Genomic DNA, 20,147 nt, shown 5'->3' on the forward strand with positions numbered 1-20,147 from the left:
TGAGTGGGTACCCTGGGACCCATGCTTGAGATCTGTAACCTTCCACTCCATCAGCTCAGTCTTGGTCCTGACCTGTGGCATTCCTTGCATTTCAGTCCTGGACACCTCCTGAGCAGGGTCTGGTTACCGTGCCCACTTGTAGGGTGGTTGTATGATATGGATGATACAGAGATCCCTAGTCTGACCTCTCTTGTCCCCTCAGGGTTTCCCCTCCAACTCTTGGGGGAAGGGGAAGGTCCTCCAGAGGTGTCCAGTTCTCCATGTGCTCACCATCTCTTCCAGGACATCTTTAATGCAGTGATTAAGCAGAGCCCAGTGCTGGTGTACAAGCTCCCCTGCTTCTGGAACGTGCAGCTGTCCGACCATACCCTCTCAGAGCAGTGTTACTCAGAGGTCTCTGATCTTAAGGTGGGTCTCCCGGCCCCTGGCTTGGGCCTTTCCCCCCCATTCCCAGGAGGAGCTGCACTGGGCCCAGGAGCCTCACATCTCCACAGCTGCAGGCACTGAACCCTCCTGGCCTGGAGGATGGGGTGTTGGGTCCTGTGGTGCAGCTTGCACCCCAGGCCTGGTGGATGGGTGGTGGTAGAGCCTAAGGGGTGGGGGAATACTGTGTCCCTGATGCTCCAGCCCATCTTTTTCAGGTGATCCACTGGAACTCGCCCAAGAAGCTGCGGGTGAAGAACAAGCATGTGGAGTTCTTCCGGAACCTCTACCTGACCTTCCTAGAGTACGATGGGAACCTGCTGCGCAGGGAGCTCTTTGGTTGTGCCAGCCTGCCAAGCCCACCCAGAAACCAAGTGAGCCCTTGCTGGTGGCTAGCCCCACCCCTGATCCTCACCTGTCCTTAACGTGTGGGAATGGGACATTCCATCCATGCCATCTCCTGGGACTCTGTGAGGGCTCTGTCCAGTCTAGGTGAAAGCATCCCATGTGTTCTAGCTGCAGCACCTGCCTGCTCCTGCCTCACCCCGCCCCTGGGTGTTTTCTAGCACCAGTCTGGCTCCTGCCCCACTTCACTCTTATGTTCTAGCTGCAGCAAGCCCTGGAGGACCTCGATGAGGATGACCCCTGCTATGATTTCCGCCGGCAGCACCTTATGCTGCACCGCATCCACCTGTTCTTCCTGCAGTATGAGGTCCTGGCCTCACCTGACCCTGCTGATGTCACCCTGGTGGCCCAGCTCTCCATGGACAGGTACCTGGAAGGGGCTGGGATGGAAGGAGGGGCGGCTCCCACTGCTGAGGACTGAGGAGCTGTGGGCTCTGTAAGCAAGTTCATCAGCCCTGGAACTTTTGTACGCAGACAGATGCTGTCAAACTGACCCAAGGTTAGATCTGCACTAATAGAAACATTACTTCTGTCAGGGGGTGCAGGGCACTCTCCCTGTAGAGACTGGGGCTGAAATGGGAGTCTTGCCACAAATGAAATGTTTGTATTTTGATTCTGGGATTGCAAAATCAGTCTTCACCACAGAATCATGACCCAGGACTTGAACCTTATATTTTAAAAAAAATGTTTCTAGCCCTCACGGCTGCAAAGAGAACCTTGTAGCCATGAACCTAGTGTTCCTGATGCAGCAGCATCTGCCTGAGTTTGCAGAGAGCCTGAAACACCAGCTGCAAGAGGTATGAACTACTCCTTCATCTTAGTGGGGTGTTAACTGTGAAATCTAAACATGAAATTACCAGGGTTAACAGAGTTAATTAGTCAATTGATGACCACAGTAGCAGAAATAGGCAGTGAATGTGCTTATCCCACAATTCCAGACTCCCTCCCAACATGCCAAAAGCCCTATAGATAGCTGTTTAACTCTCCAACTCCCCTAATTTCTATAGTGCAGTTACATGCTAACACACACATCTGTGGTATGTCAAAACCAAAAAGGTGGACAGAGTAAAATAAATTGAATTCAATATTAAAACCACCACCACAAGGGACTGCCGCACTGATGCGATGAGTCATTTTCATGCTTAATTAAATAAAAACCTGCACTGTGGAACACGTCTGGAGATGCCACAGCATTTCCAGCAAAGGCCACAGAATGTAAGGAACTTGCTATAGAATCCAAGTTGTTTGCTGTGGAGTATGTGGCAGGGCCTTGGACGTTACATTCTGTGGTAGCTTGTGGAGGGGAGGAAAAAAGCGGGGGGCAATGGCAGTAGGGCAAGATTGAGTGGCATCAGCACTGCAGAGTGGCAGGCTTGCTCAGTCTCTTCTGCTTGGCTGTGTCCACTGCTGTTTCCTGCCTGCTCAGTTATCTGGAGCTCTCTCCATGTGTCGGGGTCTGGCACGGCCAGTCTCATGCCGGTTCCTTTCGGCTTACAGGTTACAGATGCTGGAGGCAATCTGCAAACACTGGGCAGGCCCCATCAGCCTGGCGCTGTACATGTCGGACGCAGAGGCCCAGCAGTTCCTGCGCTATGCCCAGGGCTCGGAGGTGTTGAGCAACCGCAGGAACGTCGCCTACCACATTGTGTACAAGGAGGGGCAGTTCTACCCTGTCAACCTACTGCGCAACGTTGCGCTGACCAATGCACAGACACCCTATGTCTTTCTGACGGACATCGACTTCCTGCCCATGTATGGGCTCTACGATTACCTCAGGTGTGGCCCTCTCCATCCAGCCCAAGCTAGTCGTTCACCCCCAGGGGCCTCGGTGGGCTGGTTCCTTCCAGGTTGTCACCTAAGGTTCAGTCTAGTTCAATTGTGTCCCAAACAATGGGGCTCCCAGCCCTTCCCTCGGGAGGTGTTTCCCCAGCTTGGGAGCTCTCGCTGTCAGGAAGTTTCTCATTCTGTAGGCACAGGCTGGGCTCGAGTCCTCTGGGAGGGTCCTGCTACCACATGGGGGAGAGAACCCTTGGCTGGGGAAGGAGATGCCCCTTCTGTACCACTGGTGGGTGGGGGTGCTGCATCCTTTCCCTGCATGGTGGATTCCAAGGGCCTTTAGACTCTCCTGCCACCAACCTCACACTTAGAAAAGACAGGATCCTCTAGAGCCTGCCGATGCCCTTCCAGCGTCTGCTAAGGGGGCCCAGGAACACAGCTGTGTGTAGGGCTTCTAGCTCCTACTGGGTGACCAGTGGTATGCATTGCAGTCACCTCTTGCTGGCTCCACACGTCCTAGCGAGGCCTCACGCTCTCCCCTACCCTGCTGCAGGAACTCCATCCGGCAGCTGGAGCTGCCCCAGCGGAAGGCAGCGCTCATCGTGCCAGCGTTTGAGACTCTGCACTACCGTCTTACCTTCCCCAAGTCCAAAGCAGAGCTGCTCTCCATGCTGGACATGGGCTCCCTCTACACCTTCAGGTAGGTGCTGGAGCTGCTCTCCTCCACCCCGCAGGGCCCAGACCACAGGCAGCAGGAGGCTCTCTGGTCCCACCCCATTCCTAGGGGCTGTGGTGCAGCCCAGACCCAAGCACCTCTCGTGTCGTCCCCCACCCCCTCAGTCTGTGCCTGTGTCTGGATCTGTGTTCTGAAGCTGCTGCCCTATAGGTAATGAGAGGAGTCTGCGTCTCCCTGTAGCCCCAGGGTTCACTGCACCACTGGCCTCCCTTTGCAGTTTGTCTCTGGGACCTGAGGGGCCTCGGTGTGTCACATCTATCTGGTGCCTCATTTCTGTCTCTCTCTGAAGGTACCATGTGTGGCCAAAGGGCCATGCCCCAACTGACTATGCCAAGTGGCGGACAGCCACGGTGCCGTACCGTGTGGAGTGGCAGCCGGACTTTGAGCCTTACGTTGTAGTGAGGCGTGACTGCCCCCAGTATGACCAGAGATTCGTGGGCTTTGGTTGGAACAAGGTGTCCCATATCATGGAGCTTGATGCCCAGGTGAGTGAGGAGCCAGTGGAATTTCCTGGACCCAGACTCTTTGTCCCTAGGGACCCCATACTGCTGCCTTGGCAAGTGCCTTCTGGGTTTCTCCCAGCACAAGGCTTCCTTTGGACTAAGCTTTGCTGCCCCTGAGTAGGTGATCTGGCCCCCATGGGTGTGGGCAGAGCCCTGCTTTGTGCCTGCTTGCTGACCACCTGCTTCTTTCCAGGAGTACGAGCTGCTGGTCCTGCCCAATGCCTTCATGATCCACATGCCTCACGCCCCCAGCTTTGACATCTCCAAGTTCCGCTTGAGCGCTGGCTACCGGGGCTGCCTGCAGACACTGCGGGAGGAGTTCCACCAGGACCTGTCGCGTAGGTATGGCGCTGCCGCACTCAAATACCTCACTGCCGAGAGGAGCCTGTGATGCTGAGGGACAGCGTGGCAGTGGGCTGGAGGGGGAAGGGGACAGACCACTTCCTTCCTACGTGGCTCACTGCCTGAAAGGGATCAAACCTGCAGCACTGTTTCCCCAGCACAGGAACAGTAGCTCCCACTAGGGATGGAATGGAAAGAGTCAAGAGAAAGGGGCTTTTAGTTCTTAAACTGCTCCTGAGTGGCTGAGGGTTTCCTCACAGAAAACTGAAAGCCTCACCCAGAGACAGGCCAACATTGCTAATCTCCCAGCAAGTGGGCTACCTGGAGCCTATTTCCCACTTCAAGGGCTGGGGTGGGAGGCACCTATCGTTCATTTTCCAGAGGTTTGGCCAAAATGTGAATGACACCAGTGATGAGGCTCCCATGCAGTCCCCTGGGGCACTTGTTTCCCAGCCTCACTAGTGTCCTTGCTAGAAAGCTTTACCTGACATTCTGCAAGATGCTCCCTTGCTTGGTTTCATCAGGTCCTCCCATTTGCACCCTCTGTGCTTTGCCTCCTTCGGGGCCCTGCACAGTTACCACTGTCGGTGTAGCTTAGCCCTGCAAGACAGGCTGAACTTTAGTTCTTAATTTCTTCTGATGAACCTCTTTCTTTCTGTTTCCTCCTTTCCTGTGCCTAGAGGGAGCTGAAGCACCCCCATGTTTCCCCAAGGGGAAAGTGGCTTACAGAATTGGTCTCTTAGGGTATGCCTACACTGCTGTGAAAACAGGTGACCTGTGGCAGCTGGAGCAGTGTGCAGGGCTATAAAACTGCAGTGTAGACGTTAGGGCTCAGGCTGGAGCTGAGGCTCTGTGACCCTTCCTGCTTGTTTGCAGGTGGTTGTATGTGCACAAGTGTGCCCATCTTTTGCTGGCTGAGGGTCTGTACACAAAAACACCTGCCAGCTAGGATCCCTGCATAGGTACTGCCTCTGGCCAGCCTATACCACTAATCTTCATGGCCATCTTCCCACAGAGGATGGGAAGTCCTGTCCCTCTTCCCCACGCAGTCTGGGCAGAATCTCAGGCTGCTGCCCCTTGGTGTCGCATCCCTGGATTCTCCCGCACATGGCTAATGAGGGTTGGTGCTGCAGGTCTGGGGCCCACAGCATGTTTGGTTCTGGTCTGTGCCTTGGAGCTGAGCCACTATTGGATCTATTGCCAAATCATGGTGCCTGTTATGATAAAACCATCCAGTCCCTGCCGCTCTGGCAGTAGGTAACACTGTCCCCTGGTAGGCCACCACCTGCTTAGAGAAACCTCTCTAGGGGTCACTTCCAAGTCTCAGAGGGAAAGATCCTGAATCTCAGTAATATTGACATTGACAATCAGGGACATGGTTGACATTGTAGCTGGGTGCTATGGGCAGAGACCTGTGCTGGGAGCAGCTTTGGCCAGGCGCTGTTCCACAGTCGTCACACACTGGAGCATGGAGGCACAGTTGCTTTCCTCACTCTCTATTTAAGTTATTTAAGATGATTTCTCACAGGGTATAAATGATTAGGAGGGCCTGGGGTTTTTAGCCTCTCTCTTCCTTGCTGATGGTTCTGAAGTATCTTCAGGACTGTCAGTGCTGGACTCTCTGCTCTTCGCTTCCTGGTAATCAGAGCCGCTACTGTGCTGGGAGCAAAACATTCCGGCCAGGGTGGGGCAGGCCCGGGGCCACTGTTCTACACTCTTTGTATGGAAAGGGCACAAGTGTCTCCTCTATTTTTTAATTAAAGCTTTTTTAAAATTCTTTTTCAAATCCTTGGAGAGCCATGTGGTTATTTTGTCACATTCTGTCTGATGCTGGGGGTGGGGCAGGGCTTATAGGCAGGTAGGAAATTAGGGCAAGTTCACTTCCCCAGGAGCAAGGGTTGTGTGTGGAGCTGATACTGTGTCACAAGGTTGTGAAGGGATGGCAACTACAGTGTGTACAGAGTGGGGGGCGGCAGTGACAAGATGATGTAGAAATGTCAGCTCCACCAAGCAAGAGAGAACTCATCCCCTACCCAGAACTGGACCCTCTGGTATTTACTGACACCAGGAAGATCAGGCCATTGTCTACCAAACTGTTGTGGCAGTGGGTGGCTGCAGTTATGCTCGCAAAAAGTGACTGGACAAAGGGCATTGCAGGATTCCATGGGGGTTGGCACTTGCTAACTTAAGGTCAAACAGATAAAAAGATGTATTGTTTTCTCTGCCAGTGGGCCCCTACCCAGCTCTAACAGGCAAGCTAGGCTCTTTCTATCTCACAAGTCATTCCCTTTAACAAACATGCTACAGGGCAAATTCTACCCTCAGTGTCACGTCTGCAGCCCTGTTGCCTTCCACAAGTGCAACCACTCAGAACCTAGTATCCAGTTCTATTGCTGGTGCACAAGAGGGAATGGAGTGCAGCTCTGTGCTGAGCTGGTGCTATGGGGCTAACAGCACTAAGGCCAATGTTAGTCCCTAGAGGTAGCAGCTGAGACATTCAGAGAGCGCTCTGAAGGGTAAGAGAGGCCCATTTGTACAGTTACATCAGACCAAACCCACACTTTGAGCCTATTTGTGAATTGGCTGGGAAGCTTTTCCTGTACTATTAACAAGGGTTCCTTCTTCCTGCCATCTTCACAACAAAAGATAAGACCAGCAGTAACCACCTGCCCATAGCAGCATGTGCCTAGACTAGAGCTTAACTAAAATCAAGCTAATGTTGTTACCTAGCATCTGTGCTAGGAGAAATAGTGATGTTAGGTCAGGTTGAGCTAGTGCTGGTTAGTTAAGCCTGCCTATACTTGATCAATTTTCTTAGGTCAGGTCTAGACTAGAAATTTTTGCTAGTGTAAAGGCCTGCTACAGGTGGGAGCATTTTGGTGACACTTCTCTAGCCCCAAAAGCCCTAGTCAAGATGCAGTTCTATCCTGGCTTAAAAGTGATAGCTTATTTTGTTTGGGGAGGTGAATAAACTATACTGCCAAAAACACTTTTTTGCCAATATAAGCTGTGTCTATGTTAAGAGGGTTTGCCACTACAGCTGTACCAGGAAATCTTTTCTAGTATAGACCTGGCCTTAGTCAAGCCAAACCATACCCTGTGGCCCATACATTGAAAAAAGACTTAAGAGCCACTGACCCAAAGTAAAATTGGGTCCAGTCTGAGTTCCTAGTGCTCCTTCTGGGTTTGTGATCTTCACGGAACCACTGACGTGTGTGGTGAACATCCTGCAACATCGAAGCATCAGGAGTTATGGCCCTGCTTTGTTCTCACCCCTGAACACAAACAATGAACAAAACTGCAGCTTTGGTGCATAAGGGGGAGCTAGTGAAAGCAGAAATGAGATCTGGCTGCATAGGCTAGTGGCCCTTTTGCCTTGTGGAAAGTATAGCTGTTTGACAAAGCTACGCTTTCAACCCCTACCTGAACATATTCACCCACTGATGGAAATGAAGCCTGAGCTCCCAGTAGACTGAGATTAGTTCTGGGCTCTGTATCACTTTCTCATGAGCTCTTACAGGAGAAAGCTCTTCCAGGCCCAGGTGCCCCATGTAGTGATGGGAAATGCTTCCCTCACCTGGTAAACATGGCTACAGAGACAAGTGATTTTATTGTGTTTTATTTAGTAAAATGTTAAAATAAATAAATACAAATTGATCAGATGCTCTGTATCCCTCTCCCCCTCCCTCCCCTCACTTTAATTTGCTAAAATCTAAACACAGTTGTACCAAAACTGAAACCACAAGGGACTTGAAGGCTACAGAGAGAAGGCAGCAAAGAGACTGCAATTCACTATTAGCATCAGGCTAAAAAAAATAGAGATATTTAAAAAAAACAAACCAGCTCACGAGTCAGTATTATTCTCATTATGCAATTCTGTGAAAACAAAGTGGTACCATTCAAAAAAGGGTATTTTACACCAAGGCCTGCAATGATATGGGATTCTTAGGGATGGGAGGGACCACAAGAGATGTTGGGGTTGTCTGGCACGAATGACAAATGAGACAGAGGTGAGGAGAGGTTGGATGGTATCTGGATATTAAGGTTCTTCATTCCTGTGCATGACTAAATATGTCACACACAGCTGTGGAAATCTATTCAACCAAAGACAAAACCTGCTACTTTTTCTGGTAGTGCCCTGGAGCACTAAGGACTTATGCTGCTGATCTTTTACATGCACTTACACTGAAGATGCTAGTTTCAAGTGTAACCACTCAATCCTGCCACAGGTATATGGGATGTTGGGGCCACTGCCTTGTTACAGAAATTAAGGACCCCTCAAAAACAGCTGCTTTCCTGTTTCTTTATCTAGAACCCAGTGCCCAAATTATTATTAGCCTCTTTGATATTTTCCCCTTCTACAGCGACTTGGAATTAGCTCACAGGTAGGTGTAACACAGCCAGGGGCTGAAGGCACAGGCAGGGGGTGTGGGATCTGTTACTAAAGAGCATTTCAAGAAAATCAGGTGGGTGGGAGAGGATAAGATGGCTCAGGTGATGGGAACTAAGCTATGGAGTCTTTCACCTCTAGCTCAATGGCTTCAATATGAACCATGACAATTTTAAACCTGGTTAGGGCCTATAAGTGGAGACAAGGCACTTGTGGTGAGATAAACTAGGCAAGATCAACACTATACCCCCACCTGTAACTGACCCTGCCTAGGTTACCTCCATGTAAAACTACAGGTGCCTTGTCTTCCCTAGTTTTTTCCAGCATGACAACACACACACATTAATTAGCCCATTGTAAAAACATGTTTTTGTCAGTGAAGCCATAGCCTGAATGTGAGAGCTCATAGCAGACTCTCCAGCAGCACATGCCTGGATGAGGCTGGTGGGTTCAGGCTGGGAAGCAGGCATTGTTCTTAGAAGAGTACATTTTAAATCGCCCTAAGGAGCCCTGGCTGCCTGTCTACAGGGAGTGACCCAGAGGCAAAGTAAATTTTGAAAGGGAAAGGTCCATGTTAAATTCTGCTCTCAGCCTTAGAGTCAGTCAACTATTTCAAGACAATGATCATTAAAATGAGGAACCATATGAAAACGTGTTTCAGAATTACAGACTAGCCCAGAGCAAGCAATAACATGTAGCCTGCTGCTCTGTTCATCTATTACTGTTAATATACCCATTCGCTCAGTGGTGTCAGTTCCTGATGACCAAAGAATGAGAGAAACACTTGGCCCTTATACAGCAAGCGTAGAATTACCACCCCATTACTATTTAATAGAGGGGGAAACGGAGACACATAAGGGGTTTGTTTTTTTCAAAAGTGGCAGCTGATTTTTTTGGGTGCCCAACTTGAGACGTCTTCATTTTGATTTTCAGAGGTACTGAGCCCTGGCAGCTTCACATGCTTTAACTGGAACTGTGGGTGCTCAGTACAGGACTTCTGAAAAATCTGGCCCTTGCTCTTACACTGGCTATCTAAAAATCAGAGGCAACTGTTGAAAAATTTCCCCTAGAGACTTACCCAAGGCCACACAAGAAACGCATAGCTGAGCTGGGATTATAACTCAGGAGTTACTGGGCCCTAGCCTTGTGCTCAATCCACTGTGCAACTCTGCTTGTTTAGTGAAAATAGAATCTCTTTTCTGGCTCAGAGGCACCAGCCAATTCTTCATTTTTTCCCGCAACACGGCTAAAGGAAGCTTTCTGAATGCCAGAGAACAAAGGAGTAGGAAGTGGCTGAGTTTATGCTGCCTGCATTATAATAAGTAAATAAAAGTAATTTCAAAACAAAGCAAAAACCAAAAGTGATAAAAACACTGCTAAAATGACAGGAGACTGGCATCAACATAACAACCTGGACCAGTTAGCAGCCTTTTCTTGCCCTTTGTCCACTTTGGGTCTCTGTTTTTGAAGCACCACTACACATCTGGGCACTACAGAACTAGTAAAAATAGTAACAACGGAGCAATTGTTCCCTTACCTGCGCACTGAATTTGTGTGAGAAGTATCCCCAGTCTGGTACCAATGCGCTGCTTCTTAACTTAGATCGATGCTCCAAGAGATTCTGGCAATGGGCCCACCCAAGATACTTGGGTGCTTCCCAAAACACTTGCCTTTTGTCTTTTGAAGCGCTTGCCTAAATTAGGGGAATTCCTCTTGTGGAAAAAGAAACCAAGTCACAGGAAAGGTCAAGATAGGAAAAGAGAGTATCTGCCCCTCTGGGTCCTAGGCCCAGCTCCTTTACCTTCAACCCTATAACTGCAGCACTGCTCCCCCTCGTTTCTGTGCTCCTTTGGGATATTTTCCTATGCTTTTCTTTTACCTTTCCCCACCCCCGTGTCATTTCTCCTTTCCCTCCCTTTCCTCTTCCTACCCATGCTCTTCCCCTCTGTTCCTCCCCTTACTCTCTCTGCACCACACATTGACTCTCACGCCCCTACATGCCCCTGCTCTGAGAAAAAGGCTCCCTTTTGTTTCCCCTGTGCCCATCCAGTGTTCCCCTCCAGAACAGGGAGGTGAGGAGAAGCACAGATGCTGGTCGAGGCAGGTCAGTAGCTCCTGTACATGGTGGCAGTATGGCTGAACATATGTGCCTTCAGGCTGATCATTCGCTGCACTGCCCAGAATCACAGGCTGTGTTTACACTAGCATTTTTTCCTCTAAAAATATCCTACTGTTGCTACCACTGCTCCAACTTCACCCATTAAAGCGCTAGCGTAGACCAGCTGCCTGTCATTTAACCTTAGCAATGTAGGTTCAGGCAACATAGCAGTTAGAAAACCAGAGAGTCATCAGAACCTTGCCTACATTAGAGCTCCTGCTGTTGCTGCCTTTAGCGGAACTTCAGTGATGGGGAAACACAGGGGGAAAAAGGCCTGTCGTTTTATTGATCTATTAATACCATGCACACCAATGTAATGTATAAATAATTAAACTTTATTGTGTAGTTTCCAAATATGTGCTCATATATGCTCATCCTGTACAGGACACAAAACTACAGTCCTTGTCCCAGTCTACAAGATGAAATGGGAAAGATGGGATACACTGGATAGCCCACAGGAGGGAATACCAGAGAAGGATTTATGAAGTATCATCACATCCCTTCTTGCGGATGTTATCAAAGGAGTAAGCCTTTATATGAGGGATCTGAATGAAAAGGGTGGAAGCTTCGAGATATATAGGAGCAGGAGTTCCAGAGCTAATTCCTTGGGCATTTCCTGTTCTACATCTGATGGCCAACAGTATGGATCTGAGGCAACATGCTGAAGCTGCTCAGCCAAGGTGCATTTACAGATTTAGCTTTCTGTTGCAGAGGCCTTAAGAGACATCGTGTCTTCTAAATAGAGAAGACTGCAGAGCCCACTTCTGGCTGGTGATACAGCTTGTGAATGGCCTTGGGTATGGCAATTTGCTGATCAAGTGAGCCCAGGACTCCTTGAAAATGCCAAGCAAGTCAGGTGCAGGGGAAAACATTTATCCTTTCTCTCTGGGTTGAAAAAGCCATCTATGCAAATCCTCTTCTGTACAAAAAATCCAGGAGGAAGCAGTCTTGGCAGTAAGCCTTCTGTGGCAACCTGGCAAGCCTGAACTTGCCTTGAATCCTCAGTGTTCAAGAACCCCTTAAAGCCTGATTGCTAGACTGTAATTGCTATTTCCAGCAGGACAAGGAGAGGGGAAGAAGGGACTGAGGGAGCTTTATAGTGGATGTGGCTAGGGAATCCCCCTTTTGGTGGTTCAGCCTTGCTAGGGAGTATACCTGCAGTGCAAATTCATTGATGATGTTTTGCTACATCTGTATTATAAGGACACCTCCATTTATTCCAAGTACCTAGGCAGCCACAAGAGGAGGATTTCACTCTGGGCCTTTGTGAATGCTGGCCAGGCTCGGAGTACAAGGGCTGGGCCTGGAACAGTCCCTGGAAGAAGCTGATTTGAAGTTGAGGAGGTCAGGATTAATCTTCAAATCTCCAGACAGTTTGGATATGGATTTGCTTTCTGAAGCCTTGTCGTACTGTCAATAAAATACATCACTGACTTCCTGTCAACAACTAAACTAATAGATCTGCCCACAAAATCTCCACAACCTTTTAACTCTAGGTAGGCAGATGTAAATTATCATTACCAACAGAATCATATTTGCAACTACAGGTGAATAAGATTCTTGAGTTGCTCATATAACAGACCCTGTTACCCAGGATTCTCCAGGTGCAAAGCATTTTATCCTACCACTGATAATTACCTGCCAGTGATGCACTCACAGAACCATTAAGTTTCCTACACTGTCCACCAATAAACCACACCAGTACTACGTTGTGACTGTCTGTTTTGTACAGCACTGAGCACACTGCTGGCTCTAAACAAATAATAACTCATCATCATACTAAGTATTCTGTCAAGTATTCTGTCTGCATGACATCCCACAAATGTACCTTCCAGACATTTTAAGACTAGATTGCAAGGATAAGGGAAAAGCTATTTCTAAAATTCACTTGTTCTTTTTCTGAGCAGTGAGAGAGGCAGCATGACTTAGTGAACTGAGCATTGGCCTGGGAGCCGGAAATGCATCGGATACCAACTCCCTTTGTGGCCTCATTTTAGCTCCCTGCCTCAGTTTTCCAATCTTTAAATGGGAATAAGTCGTCACCTACTCCTGGCAGTGATATAAGGATTAGCTAAATGTCCATATGCTGCTTAGGAAATACAAAATACTAAGTATTATTATATGTCGCTTTCCATATGGCCTCAGTTCAGAGAAATTTAGAACTGGAGAGGTTTCAACACCATCAGACCATACCAACTATGACAGGAAAGAAAAGGCAGCAGATATTAGAGAAAGATAAAAGCTAACTACCAAACAGTTGTAATTTCTGCATTGTTTGGGACTCCTTTGAGCAGCTAAATCTATATATATATTATTTTCTATTTAGTAAATCATAGAATATCAGGGTTGGAAGGGACCTCAGGAGATCATCTAGTCCAACCCCCTCTCAAAGCAGGACTAATCCCCAATTTTTTGCCTCAGATCCCTAAATGATTGAATTTACAACCCTGGGTTTAGCAGGCCAATGCTCAAACCACTGAGCTATCTCCCCCCCTGTCAATTCCCTCACTGCCCAGTGTTTCCAGCTGGACAGCAGTGGCTCCTGTTTACTTAATGTCTGTGCAGCAGCATTGCTAATGTCAGCACAGCTCATGGAATGGTACTTGTCTATTAACTGATGTTGCTGCAGAGCCAATAGGGGAAGCATACCAAAAAGAGTCAGAGAGAAGGAAAATCTACCAGAGACAAAAACTCTAACCTAAGACCATTTCTCTGCCAGGTCATAGTGGAACTTATGGTAGGCTTTTGTAGTCTGGAGGATTTTTTCTAACAAAAATTTTAACATGGGTAGAAATTAGACCTAAGTAAATTGATGTACCTCTTCAGAGCCTAGAGACAAGCAGACACCTTCAGAAAGGGGCAGTGGGTGTGTTTACAGGGGTGGCATGGAAAGGACAAGGTATTAACATCTCTTGGTGCTGCATTGCCTTTCAAAACAAGTAAGACTACCACTGAATTCCAGCCTCAGCCCCTTCCAGTAACTGGCAGAGGAGAAATCAAACCAGTGCTCAGCCTTCAAAAGCACTGTGACCCCCAATGGCACAGTGCTCCAAACAGCACTGTGAAGGTAACACTGGGGGAATCACAGGAATATGGGAATTGCCATGCCAGTAAGACGGGGGTCCATCTAGTCCAGTAGCCTGTCTCTGACATAGTATCTTCAGAGAGAGGTGGAAGAAACCCCTCTACAGTGACTGGCTTATGCCCTAAAGAAAGAGGGCATACATCCCTAGTTTATTTTCTCTCATTATCCCTATAAATATTGGATCCTTTTAAAAATCCTACTAAGCAACTGGCCCCAATGAGTTACACAGGTTAATTGTGTGTTGTTACAAAAAAAGTATTTCCTTTGATCAGTTTTAAATTTGTTTCAAGGGCTGTGTTCCTGCTTTGCCACTCCTGCTAACTGATCTTTGCTGCTTAACTGGCTTCAGACCAGAACACAGACATTTGAAGATAAAGTCTAGTTTATCATAGGGCAAGCTGAGAAGAGCACACAAGAATTCCTCCTCCAAATCTACTGACAAGTGTAAGAACGGAGGATCAACTCCTGGGCTCAGAACTGAAAAAAGTGTGTGTTCACTTCACTGGAAAAGGGGAAGTGTCCCTGAGGAACAAAGTGTTAGTGAAAACAGACACTAAAGGAGAGCGAAGAAAACAGCGCCAAGGATCTCCAAGGAGCATATGCAGCTATGGCTGCAGTGAGATTCTCAGGCTATGCCAGGGTCAGGGTATTCACTCTGCTTTGCCCAGAACATAGTAGGCAAAATGCAAAGCTTTTCAGTGTTGCATTGCCATCCCCAGAGCAGGTCTACCTGGCTATTAAAATACATGCACCCTCATCACCACACAAGGAGCTCTGCCTGAGTTCATCTGCATAGTGGGCCAAACATTGCTCTCACTGAAGCCAGAGGGAGTTTGGTCATTGATTTCAACGGGAACAGGCTTTGGCCCAATACATTCATATGCGTTAGCAGAACTGATAGCCACTGCATGTCCAGCACACCTTAACTGACAGAAACAATCCCTATCATAATGGAACTCACCAGACATGCTCTGCTACCCACAGTCACACTATAATATGAAAGAGATGGAATTCTGAAATAAAGTGATATGACAAAAGGAGATTTCAGGTGTAACAAATCCACTGTCTTTCATCCCCATTAATTCTACACCTGTGGTCTAATCAGTCCATATTTAAATATTACAAAAGCATAAAGGCTTTAACAATCAAGCTGCCAGTGCTCTTTTCTGGGCTACTAACACACAAAAGAATGGGTAGATGTGATAAAAGGAGACAACACAGAGAGCTCCTCCCGATGGAGAGTGAGTTGCAGCACTTAGAATTCAGCCAGTGGCATGTATGATATAACCTACGGAAACCTGCCCCATGGGATTTTAAAACACAAACACAGCAGAATGTCATCATAATAGGCAAAGTCTGTGTCAAAAAATTCTAAGCACACAGCATTTTCTCCAGTTCTGACACCTTTTTAATAGAAATCACTTGTTTAGGAAACAAATAGCACTTTTATAATTTTTACAATGTTTCTTACCTTGATCTTATTTTAAGTAACACTAGGAAGACCTCAATATCTTTTATTTTCCTTTTTAATTTTAAAAAAGTTGTTTTTTCCCAGATACAAAGATTTTGCCCTTGCATAAAAAAACAGTGCCCAAAACGATGACACAAGGACTCACAAAGACTCACTGTATCTCACTGACACTATTACTTCTAATCTATACCATGCAAGGTCCCATCTACCTCTTTAATTAGACTGTCAGCCTGAATAACAGCTTTTCTATTCCTTATTTATTTTTTGTTACCAAAAGAAAGAGAGGAAATGAAAGAAAAGGACATTTCTCTGTTCAGTGCACACATCTGGGTCATGTGCTGCTTTGTTCAGGATATTTTTGTTGTTTTATAAATATAGAAAAGGGTTGGAACCTCATTTTCAAGTAAAATCATTGATGCACATTTTCCCTTGAGACACCCCCTTTCAATGCTTCAACTCAACCATTTTGGTCCCCTCTCCCAACAAAGGCTTCCTGGATCAACTTGAAGATCCAAACCAATCCAATTCTCCAATGCATTTCATTTGTCTAGTGTGAAGAAACAGGGTTAACCCAAAGCTGCCAGGACAGAAAATCCCCAGCCTGCACATGTGCTCGTTACTCGGTGAAAAATCCATCCCTATTTTGTTTTGTACATCTCCTGTCTAAACAATAGTAAATACTGCTTATTTGATATACTTGTCCCCTCTGGGCACTGGGATTTGTTAATTTATACTTCTGTTTTTTGGTTTAATAGTGCTGAGAGTTTAGAAACAGGAAAAGCCCACAGGCTCTTTGGACTTATTTTTTCCCTACCTAAACAAACTGTTCTGCAAATAAGGATTTGAAACCTGCTCTCCTCCCTCATCCCTGCTCCTCACCCCAAACAAAAATAAAACAAACCTATAGTGGCTGTGGAGGCTGCTGCAGGCACACACTGGTGTAAAATATAGAGAGAGTAAATATATTATTTCACTTGGCATGGTGCTGGCAAAGAACCCCCAGCTGGCACTATTCATGTAACATGATCCAAACTTTGCATGTACACACAGAATAAGAAGGATCAATTGGCAAACTCCGGTGCCGCCTGGCACAAGCATCTTCACGCTCTCTCTGGAACCAAAGAACTAAAGAATTCTGCACTTTCCAGAAGAAATCCGGTTTTGCTTTTCTAGAGTTTCATTATTTTGCTGCTCCTCCTCGCCGCCACCTCCCTTGGCTCCTTCTTACTCCACTGTGTTATTTAGTCTCATCGCCTTTGTTACAGTTCACCATGCAGCTCTGGGAAGGGGCTGGGGCTGGGGTGGAGGTGGCAGCATTAGCATTGTTAGTCGAGTCCATGCCATTGGAGATGGCTACTGAATTGACCTCAGAGTTTATGGATTTTGAAAGGTCAATGCCTTGGATGAGGCGGACCAGCTGTTTTACCTTCTCCAAGGAGCTGTGCATCTCCTTCTGTTTTGCCAGAATGGTATTCTTCATTTCCATACATTTCTGCAGCAAATTAGAACAACAAAAAGCTCAACCATTACACCCATAAGGATAATTAGCGGAATGGAAGAGGCTAAGGAAAGGAATTTAGATGTCCAACAATCCAAATATAGGCATCTAGCAAGGAGGAGAGTTCCAGAAACGGCTGCACCTGGAAGTTCACTTTCCCAGCTTGGAGGAACCTCAAAGCTGCACACACAAATTACTTAATATTTACAGACAGATAAGTTAAATTGCCAGCAGGTAACTACCACCTGCTCTGCCTCCATTTAAGTCATTTCCCTTATAGATTAGGAAATCACCAGAGATGCCTCCATCCTATTGTTTCTTCTGGAGGAAAATATGGGGTTAATGTCCAGCTGAAACTAGCAAATTTTTATTATTTTCTATTAGTATTTCATTTCTGAAATTCCTCCAAATCAGATCTGAAAATGCAGGCATCCTGTAGGAGCTGACTTTGCGGAGAACATGTATGTCCTGCTTACTGGATAGAGCCTTGCTTTCACATACAGTTTTGCCTATATTAGCAGAACCATCATTCCCTCCCCATAAATAAAAAGGGGGACTTGAAGAGAAAGATGCAGTGCCCTCTTCATTTAAAAATCTCATTTTGTGGCCATTTTTTTCTTGCATGTTACAAAAAAAATCAAGACGCTCTGACAACAGGCAAGGCAAATTAGCTTAACCACTTTATGTCAGGAGCCCATGGTTGAAACTCTCTAAAATTAAAAGGAGAAGGCAGCCAATACCTTCTGTACGGATGTGGTTCAATTTAATGATGTATAAACCACATAGGCCCCAACAGGTGTCCTGCAGGAAGATGGTATCTTTTTTAAAAAAGTTTTGAAGCCTTTTGTCTACACTGATCTTCAAACCCTCCTGGTCTGAGTCCAACTTTTAACATATATATGACAGCAGCAGAAAAATCACCACCATAACTGGAACTAATTGGCCCCATGTTGGCAGTTTGAGTTAAGAGGTAAATAATGAGTCATCCATGGAGAGCGAACTGCCTTCTTCACCTATAGATAGTCCTTCTAGGTCAGGGCTGAAGCACATCAGTGAGTGGGTGCTGCCCATACACGTCGCTTGAGAACACATGCACTGCTGCTTGCCAGGCCAGGCCAGCCTAGCCTTCTGGTGATAAAGAGAACATTCTAGTCCCCAAAGCTGTTAATCCAGCACCTTTCACCACTATGATATCTACTTTCTTAAAAGGATACATGTAGCCTTTTCATATATATTATTTATCTGAGTTATTCTACTGTGTTCAGTATTAGATGTCTTTGGACATCAGACACCTTATAAATACTTTTTTAAATAGAAAAAAAAAAAACAAATCCCAAAGTGTGTGAGGGTGAGTACAGTGAAATACACTAGAACTGTATGATGTCATAAATGTTGGCTATGGAACAGAACTTAGCATTTCCAGTTCTCTGATATATTATCATGGGACCTCCTGAGGGGCTCATGTTTGTTTATATGTGGTGACTTAGGAGTCCAGCTTGTGTGTTATGGTGAGAGAAAGTTACATGCTAACACATAGGTTCTAGTTATTACGGTTATAAAACAAGGTGGAAAACATGGTTTCTGGTTAGGGGGAAAAAGTGTGGCAAGGTGTAATTAACATTAGGCGGGGCACCCAAAGTTTGCCCAAATGAAGACTGTCTTGGAAACTCGTCAGGAACCTGAAGGCCAAACCTGTGAGTAACATGGAGACCATGGCAGTTGCTTTCATTTTAGATATGACGGGGCCGTGCACCAAGGCTGTAAGTCCCACCATGCAATTTAGCCTACTGAGTGAGAATAAAATGAAGCATCAGATATTAGGACCTGTAGCTACTTAGGTTGCTCCTCTGTAATAAAAATAAGAGCCATAGAGTCCATATAAATCTCCATGGGTTGTGTTTGTCAACTGTTGGTATTATGGGTTACTGTACATCTGCAAGATACAGCTAGCATAAGTTCATTTAGCTGTACTTTAAACATCCAAAATATCCAAAGGGCAGGAGAAAGAGCACAGCTCAAATGGAAGCTTACCCAACTCCTACTGACATCTATGGAAATTGGATCAGGCCTACAGTAGCAGTCTCCAGACTTATGCTCCGCCAGCTTGCATGGTGCTAGTATGAAAGGACTACAGAGAACAAGTGTAGCATTACAGCTGAGAAAAATACTTACTGTTATGGAATTGCTGAGCTGTTTGACCTTCTGCTCTAGTTGTTCTCTTTCTTGTTTTAAATCTGAACTCCATTTAAGTAGCTTCTGTTTCTCCTCTTCTTTTGCTGTAAAAGGGAATAATAATCCTCTCAGTGATGAATATTTAAAGAGTCCCTGTTATGCCCTTCAGATGGAGTCTCTAAGCTACTTCACACAATGGACACATTGGATCATACTGAAATTGTACCTGCATAAAGTGAAGAGTCACATGAAGCTTTCACAAAGTAGTTGGACTGCCCTTTTCACGTTATTACTTGGGTTATCAAGGGTTTTCCCCCTTAATTTCCTTTTTAAAACAAGTCCTACCCAATACCATTCCCAAAATAACATTTTACAAACATGAAAGCAATGCAAAGGTGTTCTCTCTTTTCCTACCTGCTTTGTATGCAATATATGAATGAACAATTGCTAAAGTCCCTGGCCATGGGATTGCTTCCTCCTTCTTCAGCATCTGAAAGAAAAGAGTGTGTACATTTAACTGGCACACATTTTACCTCTGGGAAAGGGAGAAAGAAAAAGGGAAGAGACAAAAAGAGAGGGTGAGACAAAAGAATTTATTTCATGGCTATCATTAGGCACAACCTGTTAACATAATGCCTTGCAATCCTGTTCCGAGGTTCAACAGAGGGAATTATTTGCATCTATATTATACCCTCCACAACAGAGGCTGATTTATCACAAATGTCAGCATTTTCTCACTCCCTCATAACCACAAACATCTTCTGCTCATGACACGTAACAGGTTAAAGAGGAATTAAAAGACAACGTATCTGATCTCAAACTTGCCAGGGGACAGGAACATGGCTTCATGGCTCAGTTAAACTGCTGATCTAAGTTGTTCCTAGAAGAAATCCTCTCATGGCACAGAACAGCCTCTGCACCACACATATGAACTTCACACTTTCGAACAGATAAGACATGACACTTTCCCATCTCCACCTGCTCTCAGGATCACATTACTGGTGTTGCCAAACCCTCCTCCTAAGGATAAGCATCATACTTATCTTTAAGAGGATAAACAGATTCCCTCTTAATATACCTTATTTAGGGAGGAAGAATGAAGCTTGGTAGCTCACCAGAGGAATGACCCAGGGGACTGAGGCTGGAGTCACGCTAAAGCAAAATGTCTCTGACACTTCTAAATTTATT

General features: G+C 46.3%; 2 protein-coding genes across 27 annotated transcripts in view; one reads left to right on the plus strand and one right to left on the minus strand.

Moving 5' to 3' along the window:
* The window catches only part of LARGE2 (LARGE xylosyl- and glucuronyltransferase 2), a 72,524-nt gene that overhangs the window by 37,831 nt on the left and 14,546 nt on the right, over positions 1-20,147 (plus strand). For 4 of the 8 annotated variants that reach the window (XM_037900127.2, XM_043549974.1, XM_043549973.1 and 1 more), the window contains 7 exons: positions 283-408; positions 642-797; positions 1,031-1,194; positions 2,326-2,604; positions 3,158-3,304; positions 3,630-3,825; positions 4,037-5,971. In XM_037900127.2, coding sequence (XP_037756055.2) covers positions 283-408; positions 642-797; positions 1,031-1,194; positions 2,326-2,604; positions 3,158-3,304; positions 3,630-3,825; positions 4,037-4,234 — 1,266 coding nt within the window. In that variant the 3' untranslated portion in view covers positions 4,235-5,971. Of the gene's footprint in view, positions 1-282; positions 409-641; positions 798-1,030; positions 1,195-2,325; positions 2,605-3,157; positions 3,305-3,629; positions 3,826-4,036; positions 5,972-11,117; positions 14,061-20,147 lie in introns of those variants that run through there. The other 4 variants (XM_043549975.1, XM_037900128.2, XM_037900126.2 and 1 more) reach the window with 3 other exon arrangements.
* Positions 15,204-20,147, minus strand: part of PHF21A (PHD finger protein 21A) — a 239,400-nt gene continuing 234,456 nt past the window's right edge. For all 19 annotated transcript variants that reach the window (XM_037900141.2, XM_037900146.2, XM_043549985.1 and 16 more), the window contains 3 exons: positions 19,374-19,449; positions 18,960-19,063; positions 15,204-16,781 (listed from right to left, as the gene is read on the minus strand). In XM_037900141.2, the coding sequence (XP_037756069.1) occupies positions 16,527-16,781; positions 18,960-19,063; positions 19,374-19,449 (435 nt within the window). In that variant the 3' untranslated portion in view covers positions 15,204-16,526. The remainder of the gene's footprint in view (positions 16,782-18,959; positions 19,064-19,373; positions 19,450-20,147) is intronic.

Source organism: Chelonia mydas, chromosome 6 (assembly GCF_015237465.2).
Source record: "Chelonia mydas isolate rCheMyd1 chromosome 6, rCheMyd1.pri.v2, whole genome shotgun sequence".
NCBI classification, from domain to species: Eukaryota; Metazoa; Chordata; order Testudines; family Cheloniidae; genus Chelonia; species Chelonia mydas.